The sequence below is a fragment of the Hyla sarda genome, chromosome 6, assembly GCF_029499605.1.
Source record: "Hyla sarda isolate aHylSar1 chromosome 6, aHylSar1.hap1, whole genome shotgun sequence".
Classification (NCBI taxonomy): Eukaryota; Metazoa; Chordata; class Amphibia; order Anura; family Hylidae; genus Hyla; species Hyla sarda.
This window is the reverse complement of record NC_079194.1, coordinates 243,567,977-243,585,576: the sequence shown is the minus strand read 5'-3', so window position 1 is coordinate 243,585,576 and position 17,600 is coordinate 243,567,977. Positions and strand designations below refer to the sequence as shown.

The window sequence follows — 17,600 nt, the reverse complement described above, 5'->3', positions numbered from 1 at the left end:
AAGCAAAATAAAGGTAAACACAACTATTGTTTCCTCCATCACATCCATACGTGTGAATGTAGAGATGACTCCATATGGTAACATATGGACAGGTTGACATGCACTTAGATCAGTGGTCTCCAATCTATGGCCCTCCAGATGTTGCAAAACTACAAATCCCGGCATGCCCGGACAGCCGTTGGCTGTCCGGGCATGTCGGGAGTTGTAGTTTTGCTACATCTGGAGGACAACAATTTGGAGACCACTGACTACGATCATTTTTACATTGAATTTGCTGATTGTATCATTGGGATCTCTTGTTATCGGAAACAAATGGAAATATCGGTGTTATGGGAAATGTCACTTGACATAAAACATCATGCTGTTTATCAATCCTCAATCCCTCCCAATTTCATAATGCTCATTCGGCCTCTATCGGCGAAAAGGTTTCATCTTCTTAAAGGGGAAATCCACCCAGAAGTGATTTCATTGAGAAATACAGCCAATTCGGAACAGTCAACTGCATTCACCAACGTTAAAGGGATTATCTAGGGAAAAACTCCAGAAAGTTAAACAGATTTGTAAATTACTTCTATTAAAAAATCTTAATCCTTCCAGTACTTATGAGCTTCTGAAGTTAAGGTTGTTCTTTTCTGTCTAAGTGGTCTCTGATGACACGTGTCTCGGGAAACACCCAGTTTAGAAGCAAATCCTCATAGCAAACCTCTTCTAAACTGGGCGGTTCCCGAGACAGGTGTCATCAGAGAGCACTTAGACAGAAAAGAACAACCTTAACTTCAGAAGCTCATAAGTACTGAAAGGATTAAGAATTTTTAATAGAAGTAATTTACAAATCTGTTTAACTTTCTGGAGCCAGTTGAAATATAAAAAAAGTTTTTTCCTGGATAACCCCTTTAAGAAAATTTCCATTATAGGAATTCTCCGACAAAATGTTCTAAACAAATGATAATTCCAATCAATGGAATGTTACTTAGAATAATGTATCAGAGATTCCAAGTAAATTGGTAGAGCACCACAGCCTTTGTGGTTTTCTGACTTTTACGTATGCTTATTTTTTAAGGGAACAAGTAGATCCTAAGCTACAGGGAACAAGTAGATCCTAGTATCTAAGGGGATCTAAAAGGGGTACTCCGGTGGAAAAAATGTATTTTTTAAATCAACTGGTGCCAGAAAGTGAAACAGATTTGTAAATTACTTTTATTAAAATTTTTTAATCCTTCTAGTACTTATTAGCTGCTGAATACTACAGAGGAAATTCTTTTCTTTTTGGAACACAGAGCTCACTGCTGACATCACGAGCACAGTGCTCTCTGCTGACATCTCTGTCCATTTTAAGAACTGTCCAGAGTAGGAGAAAATCCCCATAGGAAACATATGCTGTTCTAGACAGATCCTAAAATGGACAGAGATGTCAGCAGAGAGCACTGTGTTCCAAAAAGAAAATAATTTCCTCTGTAGTATTCAACAGCTAATAAGTACTGGAAGGATTAAGATTTTCTAATAGAAGTAATATACAAATCTGTTTAACTTTCTGGCACCAGTTGATTTAAAAAATAAAAGTTTTCCACCGGAGTACCCCTTTAAATATTCTTTGGTTTGTGTTCTCAATGGGAAAATCTATTGAAGCAGCTGGATTGTTTTCTCCTAAAGTGAGCGCCAAAAAACTCTGCGGAGTGCACCCCATTGTTTTCTGTTGCACGTATATTTCTCAGCGCTATTTAAAGGGGTACTCCTTTGGAAAACTTTATTTATTTTTTTTTTTTTAAATCCACTGGTGCCAGAAAGTTAAACAGATTTGTAAATTACTTCTATTAAAAAAATCTTACTTCTTCCAGTACTTATTAGCATCTGTATACTACAGAGGAAATTCTTTTCTTTTTGGATTTATTTTCTGTCACGAACACAGTGCTCTCTGCTGACACCTCTGTCCACTTTAGGAACTGTCCAGAGCAACATATGTTTGCTATGGGGATTTTCTCCTGCTCGGGACAGTTCCTGAAATGGACAGAGGTGTCAGCAGAAAGCACTGTGCTCTTGACAGAAAAGAAATCCCTAAAAATATTTTTTTTATAGAAGTAATTTACAAATCTGTTTAACTTTCTGGTATGAGTTGATTTAAAGAAAAAAGTTTTCCACTGGTGTACCCCTTGAAATCGTAGGTCACTTGAGCGTATTGCTTGGTAGTGGGTGTCAGAGTTGCAAGAGGCAGGTTTGCTTCATTGAAACCGGGCTAATAGACGTTCCAAAAGCAAAGGCTTTTATCTATTCCTAGGCATTGCTGGGAGTTGTCATTTTGCAACAGCTGCAGAGTGGCAGGTTAAAGGGGTACCCTGCTGCTAGACATGTTATCCCCTATCCAAAGTATAGGGGATAACATGTCTGATTGCGGGGTCCGGACGCTGGGGACCCCCATGATCTCTCCTGCAGCTCCGTGCAGTGCTGGTAAACTGGTGAACACAGCCGCCATGCCCCCTTCCATAGACATGAATGGAGGTGGCGTGGCCTTACGTCACGCTCACGGAAGCCCCAGGTTTCCATGACCGTAACGCTGCATTGCCGGCCCGGAGATTGCGGGGGGTCCCAGCAGCTGGGCCCCCTGAGATCAGAAATGTTATTCCCAATCCTTTTGATAGGGGATAACATGTATAGGGGCGGAGTACCGCTTTAAGGGCGTATACTGCTAACTGGAGGTATTCGGGGCAGACATTGCAGTGGTCACCGCCAAAATCATCAGAAGTAGAACTGCGTGGGCGTGCGCCGTCTTCAAAGATGGCAGTACAGTCCGGTGGAATTCTGTCAAAAGAGTGAATCTTGAATTTTCACTGCGGAATTTATGCCAACACGGCAGCAAAATCTCATTGAATACAGTGGAATTTTGCGGGCAGAATTTCAGCAGGTGGATAGGCCCTTAGAAAGACTGCCCTAAAAATAAAAGAAGACACCAAATCTATGTTTCTACAAGTAAAAAAAAAGCAGCCTGAACTGCTATATTTTTATTACTATTGAGTGAAAAGGCCTTTGTTCACACACGTATTCATTTTACAGCCATCCTGCTGACAGCTGAAAAATTAAACACATGGGGGGGAACCAGTGTAGAGGAAGAGGGGTGCAGTTGCCCATAGCAACCAATCAGATCACTTCTTTCATTTTTTTACAGGACTCTTTGAAAATGAAAGCACCGCTCTTCCTGTACACAGATTTTGATAAATATCCCCCATGGAGGAAATTTATCAAAACCTGTCCAGTGGAAAAGTTGCTGAGTTGCCCATAGCAACCAATCAGATCGTTCCTTTCATTTTTCAGAGGCCTTGTTAAAAATGAAAGCAGCGATCTGATTGGTTGCTATGGGCAACTCAGCAACTTTTCCTCTGGACAGGTTTTGATAAATCTCCCTCATGATCCTTTTCTTTTTTTCAGCCATTTATAGAGAAAAAGGGCCAAAAAACTTGAACCAAGAAAAAGAAAAATGACCTCCAATACAAGAAAACCTATTTTTTGTCTATAGTCCTGAATATTCTGTTTCTTACTTAATTTTCTACTAGTTTAAATTAAGTTAGTGTTTCCCAACCAGTGTGCCTCCAGCTGTTGCAAAACTACAACTCCCGGCATGCCCGGACAGCCTTTGGCTGTCCGGGCATGCTGGGAGTTGAAGTTTTGCAACAGCTGGAGGCACACTGGTTGGGAAACACTGGGTTAGATGCTGGATATGATACGATACAGCACATCTATACTTAACTACAGCGTCCTATTTATGAAATAATATTGTGGGATGGAAACTGAGACCCTCTAGGTAAAACCATGACAACTGAGGGGGAATGAGGATTTCATGGGGTGAAATACACTGCACGCTCACAAATGTGACTAGGATTGAAGATATTGAAATGATATGATATAAGAATGATATAGTAAATGCTGGAGGCCATGTCTTGAAGTGTAGAGATAAGTAACATTAGCGCCATTGTAGAGAGAATCGGTGTTACAGGGTTAGGGCTTAGTGGTCAGGGATGTGAGGAGGAGAATGAGTTAACCCATTTACCTTCTTCGTATTCTTCTGTTTGTGTGCGGATAAAAAGGATAAAAAAAGAAAATAAAATAGTCACTTAAACAAGGACAAAAAGCAGCAAGCAACATTGGCAGCAATCCCACCTTAGGTATATAACATGGAAAAGCATAGCAACATGACAACATAACCACTTGAACGAACAAGAAGAGGAACTAAGACTAGGTTCACACTGCAGAATTTCTGCCGGAGATCGAGCCGGCGGCGCTAGGACCGAGCAGACTGCATTGCTGCCACCATAGACTGCAATGCATTTCTGGATGGATCATTTGGGGAGATCTGCTCAGAAATGCATTGCCATCTATGGGGACGGCAATGTAGTCTGCGTGGTCCTAGTGCGGCCGTCTCGATCTCCGGCAGAAATTCTGTCCAGAAATTCCACAGTGTGAACCCAGCCTTAGGGTGCGGATTTACAGCGTATTTTACGCTGCAGATCCGCCGCTGAAGGACCTCTGTACGGTGCCCCTAAATGTGCCTGCTCGGAGAGGAAATACGCCGCTCCGAGCAGATACACTGCGATGGTGCGAGTCGCCCCGCATGCAAGGTGTACTCGCACACATCGCGGCCGCTTCCCCTGCTCAATGAGCTAGGCCGAGAGCTGCCGCGATGTGCAAATATACTGCGCATGTGCGTGGCGACTCGCACATCGCAGTGTGTCTGCTCGTAGTGGTGTAATGCCGCTTCGAGCAGGCACATATAAAGGCAGCATATAGGAGGTCCTTCAGTGGCGGATCCGCAGCGAAATACGCTGCAAAAATCCGCACGTGTGAACGTACCCTTACACTAGGTTGGTTGCATAAGAGGAATTTAACTAAATTGCAGTTTTTACAATAAATATACAAAGGGTCACACAAACCCGATTGGCCCGGTTCAGGAACCTCAACTGGGGAAGAGCAGCAGCAGACACTGCCTCTAGCTCTGGAGGACCTCAAATATTTTGGCATCACACAAACAGCCCTTAAAGGGGTACTCCAGTGTGAATTTAGTTTTTTTTAAATCAACTGCTGCTGCTGTATGCTGCAGTGGAAGTAAAGTTGTTCTTTTCTGTCTGACCACAGTGCTCTCTGCTGACACCTCTGTCCCAATCAGGAACTGTCCAGAGCAGGAACAAATCCCCACTGCAAACCTCTCCTGCTCTGGACAGTTCCTGACATGGACAGAGGTGTCAGCAGAGAGAGCACTGTGGTCAGATAGAAAATACATTTAAAAAGAAAACAACTTTCTGTTGAGCATACAGCAGCTGATAAGTACTGGAAGGATTAAGAGTTTTTTAATAGAAGTAATTTACAAATCTGTTTAACTTTCTGGCACCAGTTGTTTAAAAAAAAAAATTTTTTCCACCAGAGTACCCCTTTAAAATTCAACGCGAACTGTTCTTCTTCTTTGTTTGCCCTATGGTGGCGCTGGGGAACTGAACACTTGCTGCCAGGTTCCTCCACAGATCTCAGATCATCACTTTTAGGCCCAACTCTGGAACACATTTCATAATTCAGAGACACTTGTAGACAGGCTGGATTGTACAAGGGTGATAACCCATTTAACCATGAAGGGTGACGCCACATATGTCCGGCGATGAGTTCAGTTTCACTGTAGAAATGCGTCGGAGAAAAACTGATGATTCAAACTGATCCTATTTATTTAAAATGGGGCTGTTTAAATTTATCAGGCGTCTCTATAGGAAAGCCGGATCACCGGACATGCCGGATGGGGGAACGCATCTTGCAGCATTCCCGGTCCAGCCTGCAGATGTGGCCATTGATCTGTCTCAGTACTGATCCAGAGCGCCGGACATATGTGACGGTACCCTCAGTCTTGTTGTATAATGATGTCCCTCCGCATGGGAGCTAAATACAGTACTAACTACTACATCAGTGTTTCCTAACCAGTGTGTCTCCAGCTGTTGCAAAACTACAATTCCCAGCATGCCCAGACAGCCTTCGGCTGTCTGGGCATGCTGGGAGTTGTAGATTTGCAACAGCTGGAGGCATCCTCTTGGGAAACTGTGCACTACACTCTAGTGGATCAGTAGGCTGCTTGGCTGTAGGATATATATATATATATATATATATATATATATATATATATAGTTATTTATATTTATATTAGGCATAGTTTAATTCCTCTTAGTAATAGGGAAATTAAATATTTAATTTCACATAAAATCTGATCGACTGTGTGAAATCTCATTGGAAAGAAAGATCAGTTGCTGCCTTAGGAACCTATGCAATGTTCAACAGTGGCTATTTAACACACAGACCAGCAGGTGGCAGTAGATAACCTGTTAGTAATAGTGATTAATATGGCAGATCAATGAAAATACAGAATAAGTGACATCTTTATAGTCCAGTAAAATGATCATCTTGCTAGGAAAAAAAAAAAAAAAGTTATGGGTGATAAAAAAAAAAAAAAAAAAAAGGGATAAATGACCATTAGTCAGTGATGGGATCAATCTGGTTATCGGGGATTGGAAACAGAGTGTGTATGGATTAAGGAGAAGATATAGCAGAAGTGAGATTATGGTTATTCTCTGCGCATAGGAGGGGGGGGGGGTATGTATGAAGGATTTTACAGTCTTTTTGACTGTGATTTGTTGCAATTTACTTTATATGTTACTTTTTGCAACAATCATTATCACTGATTTGACGGTGTAAGTCGTGATTTCACTTACAATCATGCATTGGTTTGGAATTCGTTAATTGTGACTTTTCGATTTGGCACAAATACCTTCATTAAGGCGCAAATGCACATCAAAAAATAGAGAATAGCTACAACAATAGAATGTAGAACATTTAACCCCTTTTTAACTCTGTTTTTGCATTTTCATTTTTTCCTCATCACCTTCTAAAAATCACAACACTTTCAATTTTGCACCTAAAATTCCATATTATGGCTTATTTTTTGTGTCACCAATTCTACTTTGCAGTGACATTAGTCATTTTACCAAAATATCGACGGCGAAGCGGAAAAAAAATTCATTGGGCGATAAAATTGATGAACAAATGCCATTTTGTAACTTTTTGGGGCTTCCGTTTCTACGCAGTACATTTTTCGGTAAAAATGACACCTTATCTTTATTCTGTAGGTCCATACGGTTAAATTGATACCCTACGTATATAGGTCTGATTTTGTCATACTTCTAAAAAAAAATCATAACTACATGCAGAAAATGTATACGATGCGAAATGTATACGATACCACATATGTTTATTTATTTTTTTATTTACACAGTTTTTTTTAAATGGAAAAAGGGGGGTGATTCTTACTTTTTTTGGGGAAGTGGTTAAATGATCTTTATTAACTTTTTCTTTACACTTTTTTTTTTTTTGCAGTGTTATAGCCCCCCCCCCCCCCCCCCTCCTGGTGGCTATTTCACTGCACATACCGATCTCATGCACAGATCATTGCCGTGCATTGACATGGCAAAGATCAGTGTAATGGGCAGACGATTGCTCCAGTCTGGATTTCAGGCATGGAGCAATCAATTGCCGATCGGACGTGATGGAGGCAGGTGAGGGGACCTCCGCTTGCGTTCTAGCTGTTCGGGACATCGCGATTTCACCGCGATGGTCCCGATCAGCCCGTCTGAGCTGCCGAGAAGCTTTTACTTTCATTTTAGACGTGACGATCAACTTTGATCGGCGCGTCTAAAGGGTTAATAGCGCACGGCACAACGATCAGTGCCACACGCTATTAGCCCAGGGTCCTGGCTGTCAATAGCCGCTGGGACTGACCCGGTATGATGTGGGGTCACAGCATGACCCCGCATTTTATACCGGGACCGGGCGCAGAGCGTACAGGTACGCCCGGCGTCCTTAAGAGGTTAAACAGTGCCCAACCAAAAAGTGGAAAAAGGACCCTACTACAATAAAAGAAGCAGCCTGATTGGTTGCTAGGGGAAAATGCTAAACTTTTCCAAAGCAGAGATCTGGATGAATATCACTAGAGATGAGCGAACTTACAGTAAATTTGATTCGTTACGAACTTCTCGGCTCGGCAGTTGATGACTTTTCCTGCGTAAATTAGTTCAGCCTTCCGGTGCTCCGGTGGGCTGGAAAAGGTGGATACATTCCTAGGAAAGAGTCTCCTAGGACTGTATCCACCTTTTCCAGCCCACCGGAGCACCGGAAAGCTGAACTAATTTATGCAGGAAAAGTCATCAACTGCCGAGCCGAGAAGTTCTTGACGAATCGAATTTACTGTAAGTTCGCTCATCTCTAAATATCACCCTAATGCACAAATTAAAAAACAGCAAAAAAAAAAAAAAGGCCCTGGCTGTGCGAGCTTTACCTCTGTAAACCAGCCAAAGTCCCAGGGTCAGATTTAGCTGCCTGGAATTCTGGGGCAGGAGTCTGCTCCTTTTGTATGGCTGCATTTGTGCCAAAATGACAAATTTGCGTACAACAATTGATAATTTTGCCGCAACTACGCTCCATTTGGCATAAATCACACATTGCAACACCATTATTGATACATACCCCCCATAGTGCATAAATGACAAAAAAAATTCAGATATTGCAGGACTGAGCTTGTCATTGACCTGTTCCTTTAATGCAGCGTTCCCCAAACTGCGTCTCTCCTGCTGTTGCAAAACTACAACTCCCAAAATGCCCTGATGGGAATTGTAGTTTTACAACAGCTTTGCATTGCATGAAATAGTCTCTATGGGGGAGATTTATCAAAACCTGTGCAGAGGAAGAGTGGTGCAGTTGCCCATAGCAACCAATCAGATCGCTTCTTTCATTTTCCACAGGCCTCTAAAGAGGCCTGTGGAAAATGAAAGAAGCAATCTGATTGGTTGCTATGGGCAACTGCACCACTCTTCCTCTGCAGAGGTTTTGATAAATCTCTCTCTATGTTGTGTGATATCGCAAGCAGTTGGGCCGCCTGACAAACTTAGCTCTGCTACATCTGTATTGCAATGTATGGGACAAGGCAATGTTAATATGATTGTATGGGAATAGGCAAATGCACAGTACAAAGGAAAATAGAGATAGTATAACCAATGAAATGTTGGCTCTGATACAGGGATCTGATTGGCTGCAGCAGGATTCTCCACCTAAGTTTATATTACACAATATTCACATATAATTGAGCAAGCGTGGTATTCCCATTGGCGGTTGTACCATGGCCACTCGTATCCATGTGACGTGTCTGGGAATCAACACATAGATATAGGGGGAGATTTATGAAAACCCGTCCAGAGGAAAAGTTGCTGAGTTGCCCATAGCAACCAATCAGATCGCTTCTTTCATTTTTCACAGGCCTTTTCAAAATGAAAGCAGTGAGCTGATTGGTTGCTATGGGCAACTCAGCAACTTTTCCTCTGGACTGGTTTTCATAAATCTCCCCCATAGTTCCTAAATGATGTCTACAGTAAAGTGATGGAGCAATAAAGAATCTAATCTACAGCTCTATATGTTCTTTAGCCAATAAGCCAAGCTCGCTGCAATACAGCCCAAGAGGGGCACTGTTTCTGGAAATAATAATAATAATTAATAATTGTATTATTTATATTGGGTGCACCAAGAAGTAAGGATCTCATATATAAAGTACTGGAGTGAAATGCTGTACTCACCCTCCACCTGATCACTGATAGATGGTAAAGAGACACATCAGCAAGGAAAGGAGAAAAACAGAGAAAAGAGAGAAAAAGAGAAAAACATTTCTGTTAATTCATATTCAACTATTTTCTCTGTTGTATTGACTTTTTGTATCAATATCACCCATGTGTTCTTAATAATATAACCTAAGTCTCCTAAGTTCTCATGGCAGATATTCCTGTGCTTTCTCTATGCACAAATAGAAACTATTAAAAAAAAAGACATAATAGCGTATAGGAATTAGGAACTCGTAGATAGATAGATACATATGAAATAGATAGATATGAGATAGATAGATAGATAGATAGATAGATATGAGATAGATAGATATATGTGAGATAGATAGATATATGTGAGATAGAGAGATAGTGAGATAGATAGATATGAGATAGATAGATATATGTGAGATAGAGAGATAGATAGATATGAGATAGATAGATATATGTGAGATAGATAGATATATGTGAGATAGAGAGATAGATGATAGATATATATGAGATAGATAGATGATAGATAGATATGAGATAGATAGATATGAGAGAGAGAAAGAGAGAGAGAGAGAGAGAGAGAGAGATAGGTAGATAGATATGAGATAGATAGATAAATGTGAGAGATAGATAGATATGAGAGATAGATATGGGATAGATAGATAGATGGATAGATGGATAGATGGATAGAGAGATAGATAGATAGGAGCTTGGAAAAAGACCAGGAGAGCTGGTTGAAACGTTGTTCCCTACACTCATGTTTATCTGATGGATTAAACCACCGTTTGATTTTTCACTTATACGTGTGTGCTGTGGATATTTCTTCTGTTTTCATATGGGCCCCTGACCAAGGTCTGGACTCTGCATGCACCACTGAATTATCTTATCTGGATTGGATAGTGCTGTTTTCCTCCTACCTTTTAGATAGATAGATAGATAGATATATAGATATGAAATAGATAGATATGAGATAGACAGATAGATATGAGAGAGATAGATATGAGATAGATAGATAGATAGATATGAGATAGATAGATATGAGATAGAGAGATATGAGATAGATAGATATGAGATAGATAGATATGAGATAGAGAGATATGAGATAGATAGATAGATATGAGAGAGATAGATAGATATGAGATAGATAGATATGAGATAGATAGATAGATATGAGATAGATAGATATGAGATAGATAGATAGACAGATAGATATGAAATAGATAGATGGATAAATAGATAGATATGAGATAGATAGTACTGGAGAAAGACCGCAGCACACACGATGTGTTCAATGTGAAAAAGTGGGTTTTATTCCATAGAAACAGCAAGCAAAAAGAAAGCTACATTTCGGTAGTCTCACACAACCATCTTCAGGTGGTGTGAGACTACCGAAACGTAACTTTCTTTTTGCTTGCAGTTTTTATGGGATAAAACCCACTTTTTCACATTGAACACATCATGTGTGCTGCGGTCTTTCTCCATTACTACCTCAGTTGGGACTCCTAACCAGTGTCCCGTTGACAGCGTGCACCTTTTTTCATTTTTTTTGCTCTTTGTGGATGTGCTGCTTCTGTTTCCAAGTAGATAGATATGAGATAGATAAATAGATAGAAGAAAAAAGTCCAGGGGGAGCAGCACCTCAGTAAAGAAACTTGGTTTGGTGTAAAGCAGCAGAAAAAAGCCCAGGTCAGGGGCCCACAGTTATCTACAAGAAGAATAGGTTGGCTGCAGCACACAAAAGTACATTTTCAAGTAGTTTTATTCCATTCCATAGCAACGTTTCAGCCGCCCATGCGACCGCATGGGCAGCTGAAACGTTGCTATGGAATGGAATAAAACTACTTGAAAATTTACTTTTGTGTGCTGCAGCCAACCTATTCTTCTTGTAGATAGATAGAAAGATAAATATGCAATTTACAAGTTTATATATATACATATAATTGAGGGGGTGGCTTCTATAGTATTCGAATTCTATACAAATCCCTTCCACTATATATACAGATTGTAGTGCCTGATGCAGCAATAACAATTGTCGGTGAAGTCTTATATAAACACTATGATAAATATACTTTATGTACATAAGAATAAATAGTATAAAGTACATGATACTACTGAGACCTCTGGATACTTACACTTCCTCTGTGTCAGACATGGTGGCTTTTGGTCGGCTGAAAATACAAACGGAATAAAAAAGCACTGTGAGAACTTGGAGGTTTTGACCATTAAATACATAGCTGTAATGTTTTGCACTGTATGATTATGCTTTATTCGAAAATTATTTTACGCACAAGTCCTACAATGACCACAATACTTCACAACTTAAAGAACATTTTTCCGACTGCTTATATTCATACAGCTCAAGTACATGGCCCAAAGGGTATTTTCCACCATGACACTTTTTGAACCTTACTATGGGGGACATTCCTTATGTATTCCTTTTTTTAGTTCTTTTTTTTTGTTACAATTTTTTTGCTTATGTGCAACATATTTATCAACTGGTTACAGCCTGCGTAAATTTCTTTCACGCAAGCAATTTTCTATTTTTTGCTTTTTCTGCTCTATGTCTGAGCTGGAGTAAATTTAGTAGGTTTTTTTCATGTGATGCGACTTTTTTAGCGACTTTTGTACTTATAAATCTTTGACCACTGCAAGTCAAAAATCATTTTTTTCTTTGGTAAGCAAGTTTTTTTTTTTTTTTCTTAGGGCACTGCACAATCAAAAAGTCTCACAAAAAATTGAAAATTGTGACAATTTTAAGCAAAAAAAAAAAAACCTACTAAATGCTTTGATAATTGTCCCCCTTGGACTTGAAGGGGTACTCCGGTGGAAAACCTATTTTTATTTAATTTGAATTGCTGCCAGAAAGTTAAACAGATTTGTAAATTACTTTTATTAAAAAATCTAAATCCTTTCAGTATTCATTAGCAGCTGTATGCTACAGAGGAAATTATTTTCTTTTTGAATTTCTTTTTTGTCTTGTCCACAGGGCTCTCTGCTGACACCTCTGTCCATGTCAGGAACTGTCCAGAGCAGGATAGGTTTGCTATGGGGATTTTCTCCTGCTCTGGACAGTTCCTGACATGGACAGAGGTGTCAGCAGAGAGCACTGTGGACAAGACAAAAAAGAAATTCAAAAAGAAAATAATTTCCTCTGTAGCATACAGCTGCTAATAAGTACTGGAAGGGTAGGGAAGATTTTTTAATAGAAGTCATTTACAAATCTGTTTAAGTTTCTGGCACCAGTTGATGAAAAAAAAGTTTTCCACCGGAGAACCCCTTTAAACACAGTATAACGGTAATGTATGGTTAGATATTTCCAGGTAGATATAGATCTTCATGTGTATCCACATGATAATATCATAAGATTATCCAACGTCCTACATTGCGGCGTACCTTATGTACCACACATCTTAAAGGGGTACTCCTGTGGAAAACTTTTTTTTTTTTTTTTTTTTAGATCAACTGGGGTGCCAGAAAGTTAAACAGATTTGTAAATTACTTCTATTAAAAAATCTTAATCCTTCCAGTACTTTTTAGAGGCTGTATAGTACAGAGGAAATGTATTTCTTATTGTTTTTCTCTCACGTCACGACCCCGGTGACTTTTGCTGTCCATTTAAGGAACTGTCCAGAGCAGGACAAAAATCCCCATAGCAAACATATGCTGCTTTGGACAGTTCCTAAAATGGACAGCAGAGGTCAGCAGAGAGCACTGTGGTCGTGACCTAAGAGAAATCCAAAAAGAAAAACATTTCCTCTGTAGTATGCAGCCCCTAAAAAGTACTGGAAGGATTAAGATTTTTTACTAGAAGTGATTTACAAATCTGTTTAACCTTTCTGGCATCAGTTGATTTAAAAAAAAAAAAAAAAAAAAAGTTTTCCACCGGAGTAACCCTTTAAGTGAAGCATTTACAAAATTTTTTTCTACTGGACTCTTCATTGTGATCTTGATCTTAAAGGAACCGTTCACCATAATCCATGAATATATTTGTAGCTCAATTGCAAGGCACGATGGCAATGTCACCCCATAGCTTAATTTAGGCTTCCACCCTGTAAGGAAAACTTGGATAGCCAGCAGTGCCGCCTGCGTGACTCAGATGTTACATGAGATGGTAAAGAGAGGCGGGCGGGTGCGAGGCAAGAGACAACTGGGCATTCTTGTCTATTTTAGGACCCCTGGGAATGTCCTTTAAAGGTGACTTGGACCTGAGAGAAGGGCCATTTCTGAGACATTTTACAGCCAGGATTTTGTTTTCCTTTGGGTTGGCCAAGTTTAGAAGCATTTGCTTCAAGGCGGATCCAGAGCAGTCCCTACTGTCAGCAGTCTCTAGAGAAGAAGTGCATTCTATCAGTATGCCTCTTGTGTTTAGTGTGCAATCTTACTGCCAATTAATCCTTCTACATAGGGGTTTAGGTGAAGTCACTTTTAGGTGTGAGGGCGAGCGCACACGTGGCAAATATGTTGCATAAATTTCAGTGACAGAAAATCAGTCCTTTCATCTGACTGGAGAGGATTCAGATAAAGAGGACAGGTGCGGAAATGTCTGCAAAAAATCTGCCATGTGTGAATTTACCCCGAAGAGGCAAACATAGGCCAGTGTGACACCCCTCCGCAGCGATGACAGCTGCCACCAATTACTATTAACCTGTTCTCCATACATCACCCCTCGGGCATCCAAGTCACATACAACCACTAGACGTGTCATTCCTAGAACATAAATATAGAATGTGGTGACAAACAATAGCACCTGTCCTGTGTAGTCTGCACACACCGCCTCAAGCATTCCACACTGTATAGCACTGCTGCATGTCCAATATATATGTGTCACGGGGGCTATATTTATCTGTGACACCCATATTAACACCATGACCTTAGGATTAAGCAGTAATGGTTCTTTTACTATTGATCATGATATAGAGCAGAGTTTTCCAACCAGCGTGCCTCCAGCTGTTGCAAAACTACAACTCCCAGTAGGCCCAGACAGCCGAAGGCTGGGAGTTGTAGTTTTGCAACAGCTGGAGGTACGCTGGTTGGAAAACACTGATATAGAGATGAAATATAACCAATGAAGATAGTTAGACAGATAGATAGATGAGATAGATGGATAGATAGATAGATAGATAGATAGGAGATAGATAGATCGATAGATAGATGTGAGATAGATATGAGATAGATAGATGTGAGATAGATAGATAGAAAGATAGATATGAGATAGATATATAGATAGATGTGAGTTAGGTAGATATGAGATAGATAGATATGAGATAGATAGATATGAGATAGATGTGAGATAGATAGATATGAGATAGATAGATAGATAGATAGATAGATGTGAGATAGATAGATAGATAGATAGATAGATGTGAGTTAGGTAGATATGAGATAGATAGATAGATAGATATGAGATAGATAGATATGAGATAGATAGATAGATAGATATGAGATAGATAGATATGAGATAGATAGATATTAGATAGATAGATAGATATGAGATAGATAGATAGGAGATAGATAGATAGATATGAGATAGATAGATATGAGATAGATAGATAGATAGATATGAGATAGGTAGATATTAGATAGATAGATAGATATTAGATAGATAGATAGATAGATAGATAGATAGATATTAGATAGATAGATAGATGGAATATAGTTAATAGTAAGTCAGGATTCAATAAAAATACATAGGTGCAGTCAGCCAAGGCCAAGATATCACAATAGATATTAACTGAAAAGCTGCAACTTTCCAAATCAGGCAAATACAAATGTAAGTTTTATTCTTCTATGTAGTAACATTTTACCGTGCAAATGCCCCAGTGAGTAGGGAAAAATGTTACTACATTGGAAATACAATTTTTACTTAAATGTAGGAGGTTTGTTTATCAATAAATCGATATATAGATAGAAGGCTTACCACCTGGATATAAGATATAGCGGTAGGCTATGCTAGACAGAATAGGAGCGGGTAGGGTGCTCACACCCAGTGCAGTTCTATTAGGCAGCACTCTCAGGTGGCACACAGCACAATGCTGGACTACTGCCAGGGGCACATTATTGCCATCAGTCTTGCCATTCTCTGACTAAGCCTGGATTTCTGCTCTCTGCAGATTATAGGATTATAAGCGGGATCTTACTAATAAAGACAAGTATTACTGGGATATCCTGCGCAGTCCTTTCTTTCCTATATGACCACAGTGGAAATAGATTCCAGACTATGGCATTATAACAATTGTTACCATTTTCTATTTATCTTCTGTATAGACTAGTGGTCTTCAACCTGCGGACCTCCAGATGTTGCAAAACTACAACTCCCAGCATGTCCGGACAGCCAACGGCTGTCCGGGCATGCTGGTAGTTGTAGTTTTGTAACATTTGGAGGTCCGCAGGTTGAAGACCCCTATCTGGCTATAACTAATGTATGAGTGCCTAAGGCATTACAAGAAACCGTATAGAGCTTTGGATATTGTCTCCTCAGTCTTTGTAGTAGTGATTATTTCCTATGGTTAGGGGGTCTCCTATAAGCCCCCCTTACCCTTCTCTTACCTGAGGCACGAGAGCAGAGAGCAGCTCTGGGGGTCGGAGCAGTTGTGGACTTTTCAATCACCCCCACGGCCTGGTTATGTCTTGCAATTATACCGAAATGTGATCTGCACCCCAACTGGATTGGACACTCTCTGGGGGGTGAGGAGTGGCAGGCACAAGGGGCAGGACGAGTGTAGGAACAGCTGCCCAACACAGGTTATAGGGGAGGGGGCACACTGGGATTTAAGCTCAGTTTACTCACTAATTATAGACCAGGCAGGACAGCAGAATTTGGAGATATTCCCTTGTGTGTGTCTGGGGTGTAGGGTGGGGGGTGCTGTTAAAATAAGACGACCACCTTCATGGTGGGGGTGGGCACACTGGCCTTCATTTTTAGCTGCATTCCATCAATATAATGTATAGAAAGTACACAAAACCCACAACACACAATCATGGAAATGTCTCACAGTTGTCTCAGTACAGATCAGATATATCGATGATATACACACAATAGCTGCCTTCTGGAGTCCCCCTAAAAATATTTGAGGCCCCAGTATATATTACCAATACATAATACTAAAGGGGGAATTTCTCACTTAAAAACTTTCCAAACCCCCCCCCCCTTTTTTTTTTCAAGCTCGCACTTTCTTCCTTAGGCCAGATTCAAGGGCACAAAATTGATATTGTCGCACAATGTATGATGGTTTGTATGCCACCTATTGAGGGGAGTGGCACACAAATTTTTGCGAAAAGTCACATATAATACACCCCTCTACAAAGCAACAACCCATACCCTTTTCAGACCAAAAACGAAACAGCGAAAAGTTGCTTAAAATGACAAAAAAAATAAAAAATACTGCTTCATTCGATCTGATCTGTTAAGTCATATTAAAAAAAAACAAAAAAAAAACAGAAATATTCAAGCAATGAACAAAATTTTCAGCTCACCCTCAATGGCCCCAGAGCGCACGGACTGTGCAAGGCTGCACCACTTCAATAGGAGCAATGAATGGAATGTCCAGCGCAGGTACTCGTGCAAAGATGAAATTCTTTATTGATAAAAAGCCATGACAGGGGTGAAGGTAACGCGTTTCAGGTGCATTAGCACCCTTAGTCGTACATGAATAAAACCACAAATGTCTGTATTTTTATAGGGGAAATGACGTGACTCTCACAGGTGGGCGGCAGGTGAAATTAGTCACATGGCCGTTCTCCCGGAGTCCGTATTTTAACCCTTTACAATCAATGTGAATATACACAATTTCAAATACAAGAGTAAATATAAGACAAAAAATGCAATATGATGCTTATACATTATACGGGGAATACATAAATGATATAAGTAGAATAACATATTAAATTCACCAAAAAATAAGCAACATAATTGCGAAAAAACCGCACGTGTCACAGTAGGTCAATCTGAATACA

At 40.0% G+C, this 17,600-nt stretch overlaps 2 protein-coding genes across 5 annotated transcripts in view; one reads left to right on the top strand and one right to left on the bottom strand.

The window, feature by feature from the left end:
* The window catches only part of TNNT3 (troponin T3, fast skeletal type), a 48,861-nt gene extending 39,644 nt beyond the window's left edge, over positions 1 to 9,217 (bottom strand). For all 3 annotated transcript variants that reach the window (XM_056526857.1, XM_056526856.1, XM_056526859.1), the window contains exons 1-2: positions 9,184 to 9,217; positions 4,037 to 4,051 (exon numbers count right to left, since the gene is read on the bottom strand). In XM_056526857.1, the coding sequence (XP_056382832.1) occupies positions 4,037 to 4,051; positions 9,184 to 9,202 (34 nt within the window). In that variant the 5' untranslated portion in view covers positions 9,203 to 9,217. The remainder of the gene's footprint in view (positions 1 to 4,036; positions 4,052 to 9,183) is intronic.
* Positions 1 to 17,600, top strand: part of PRR33 (proline rich 33) — a 68,530-nt gene that overhangs the window by 27,431 nt on the left and 23,499 nt on the right. The gene's annotated exons all lie outside the window — the stretch shown is intronic.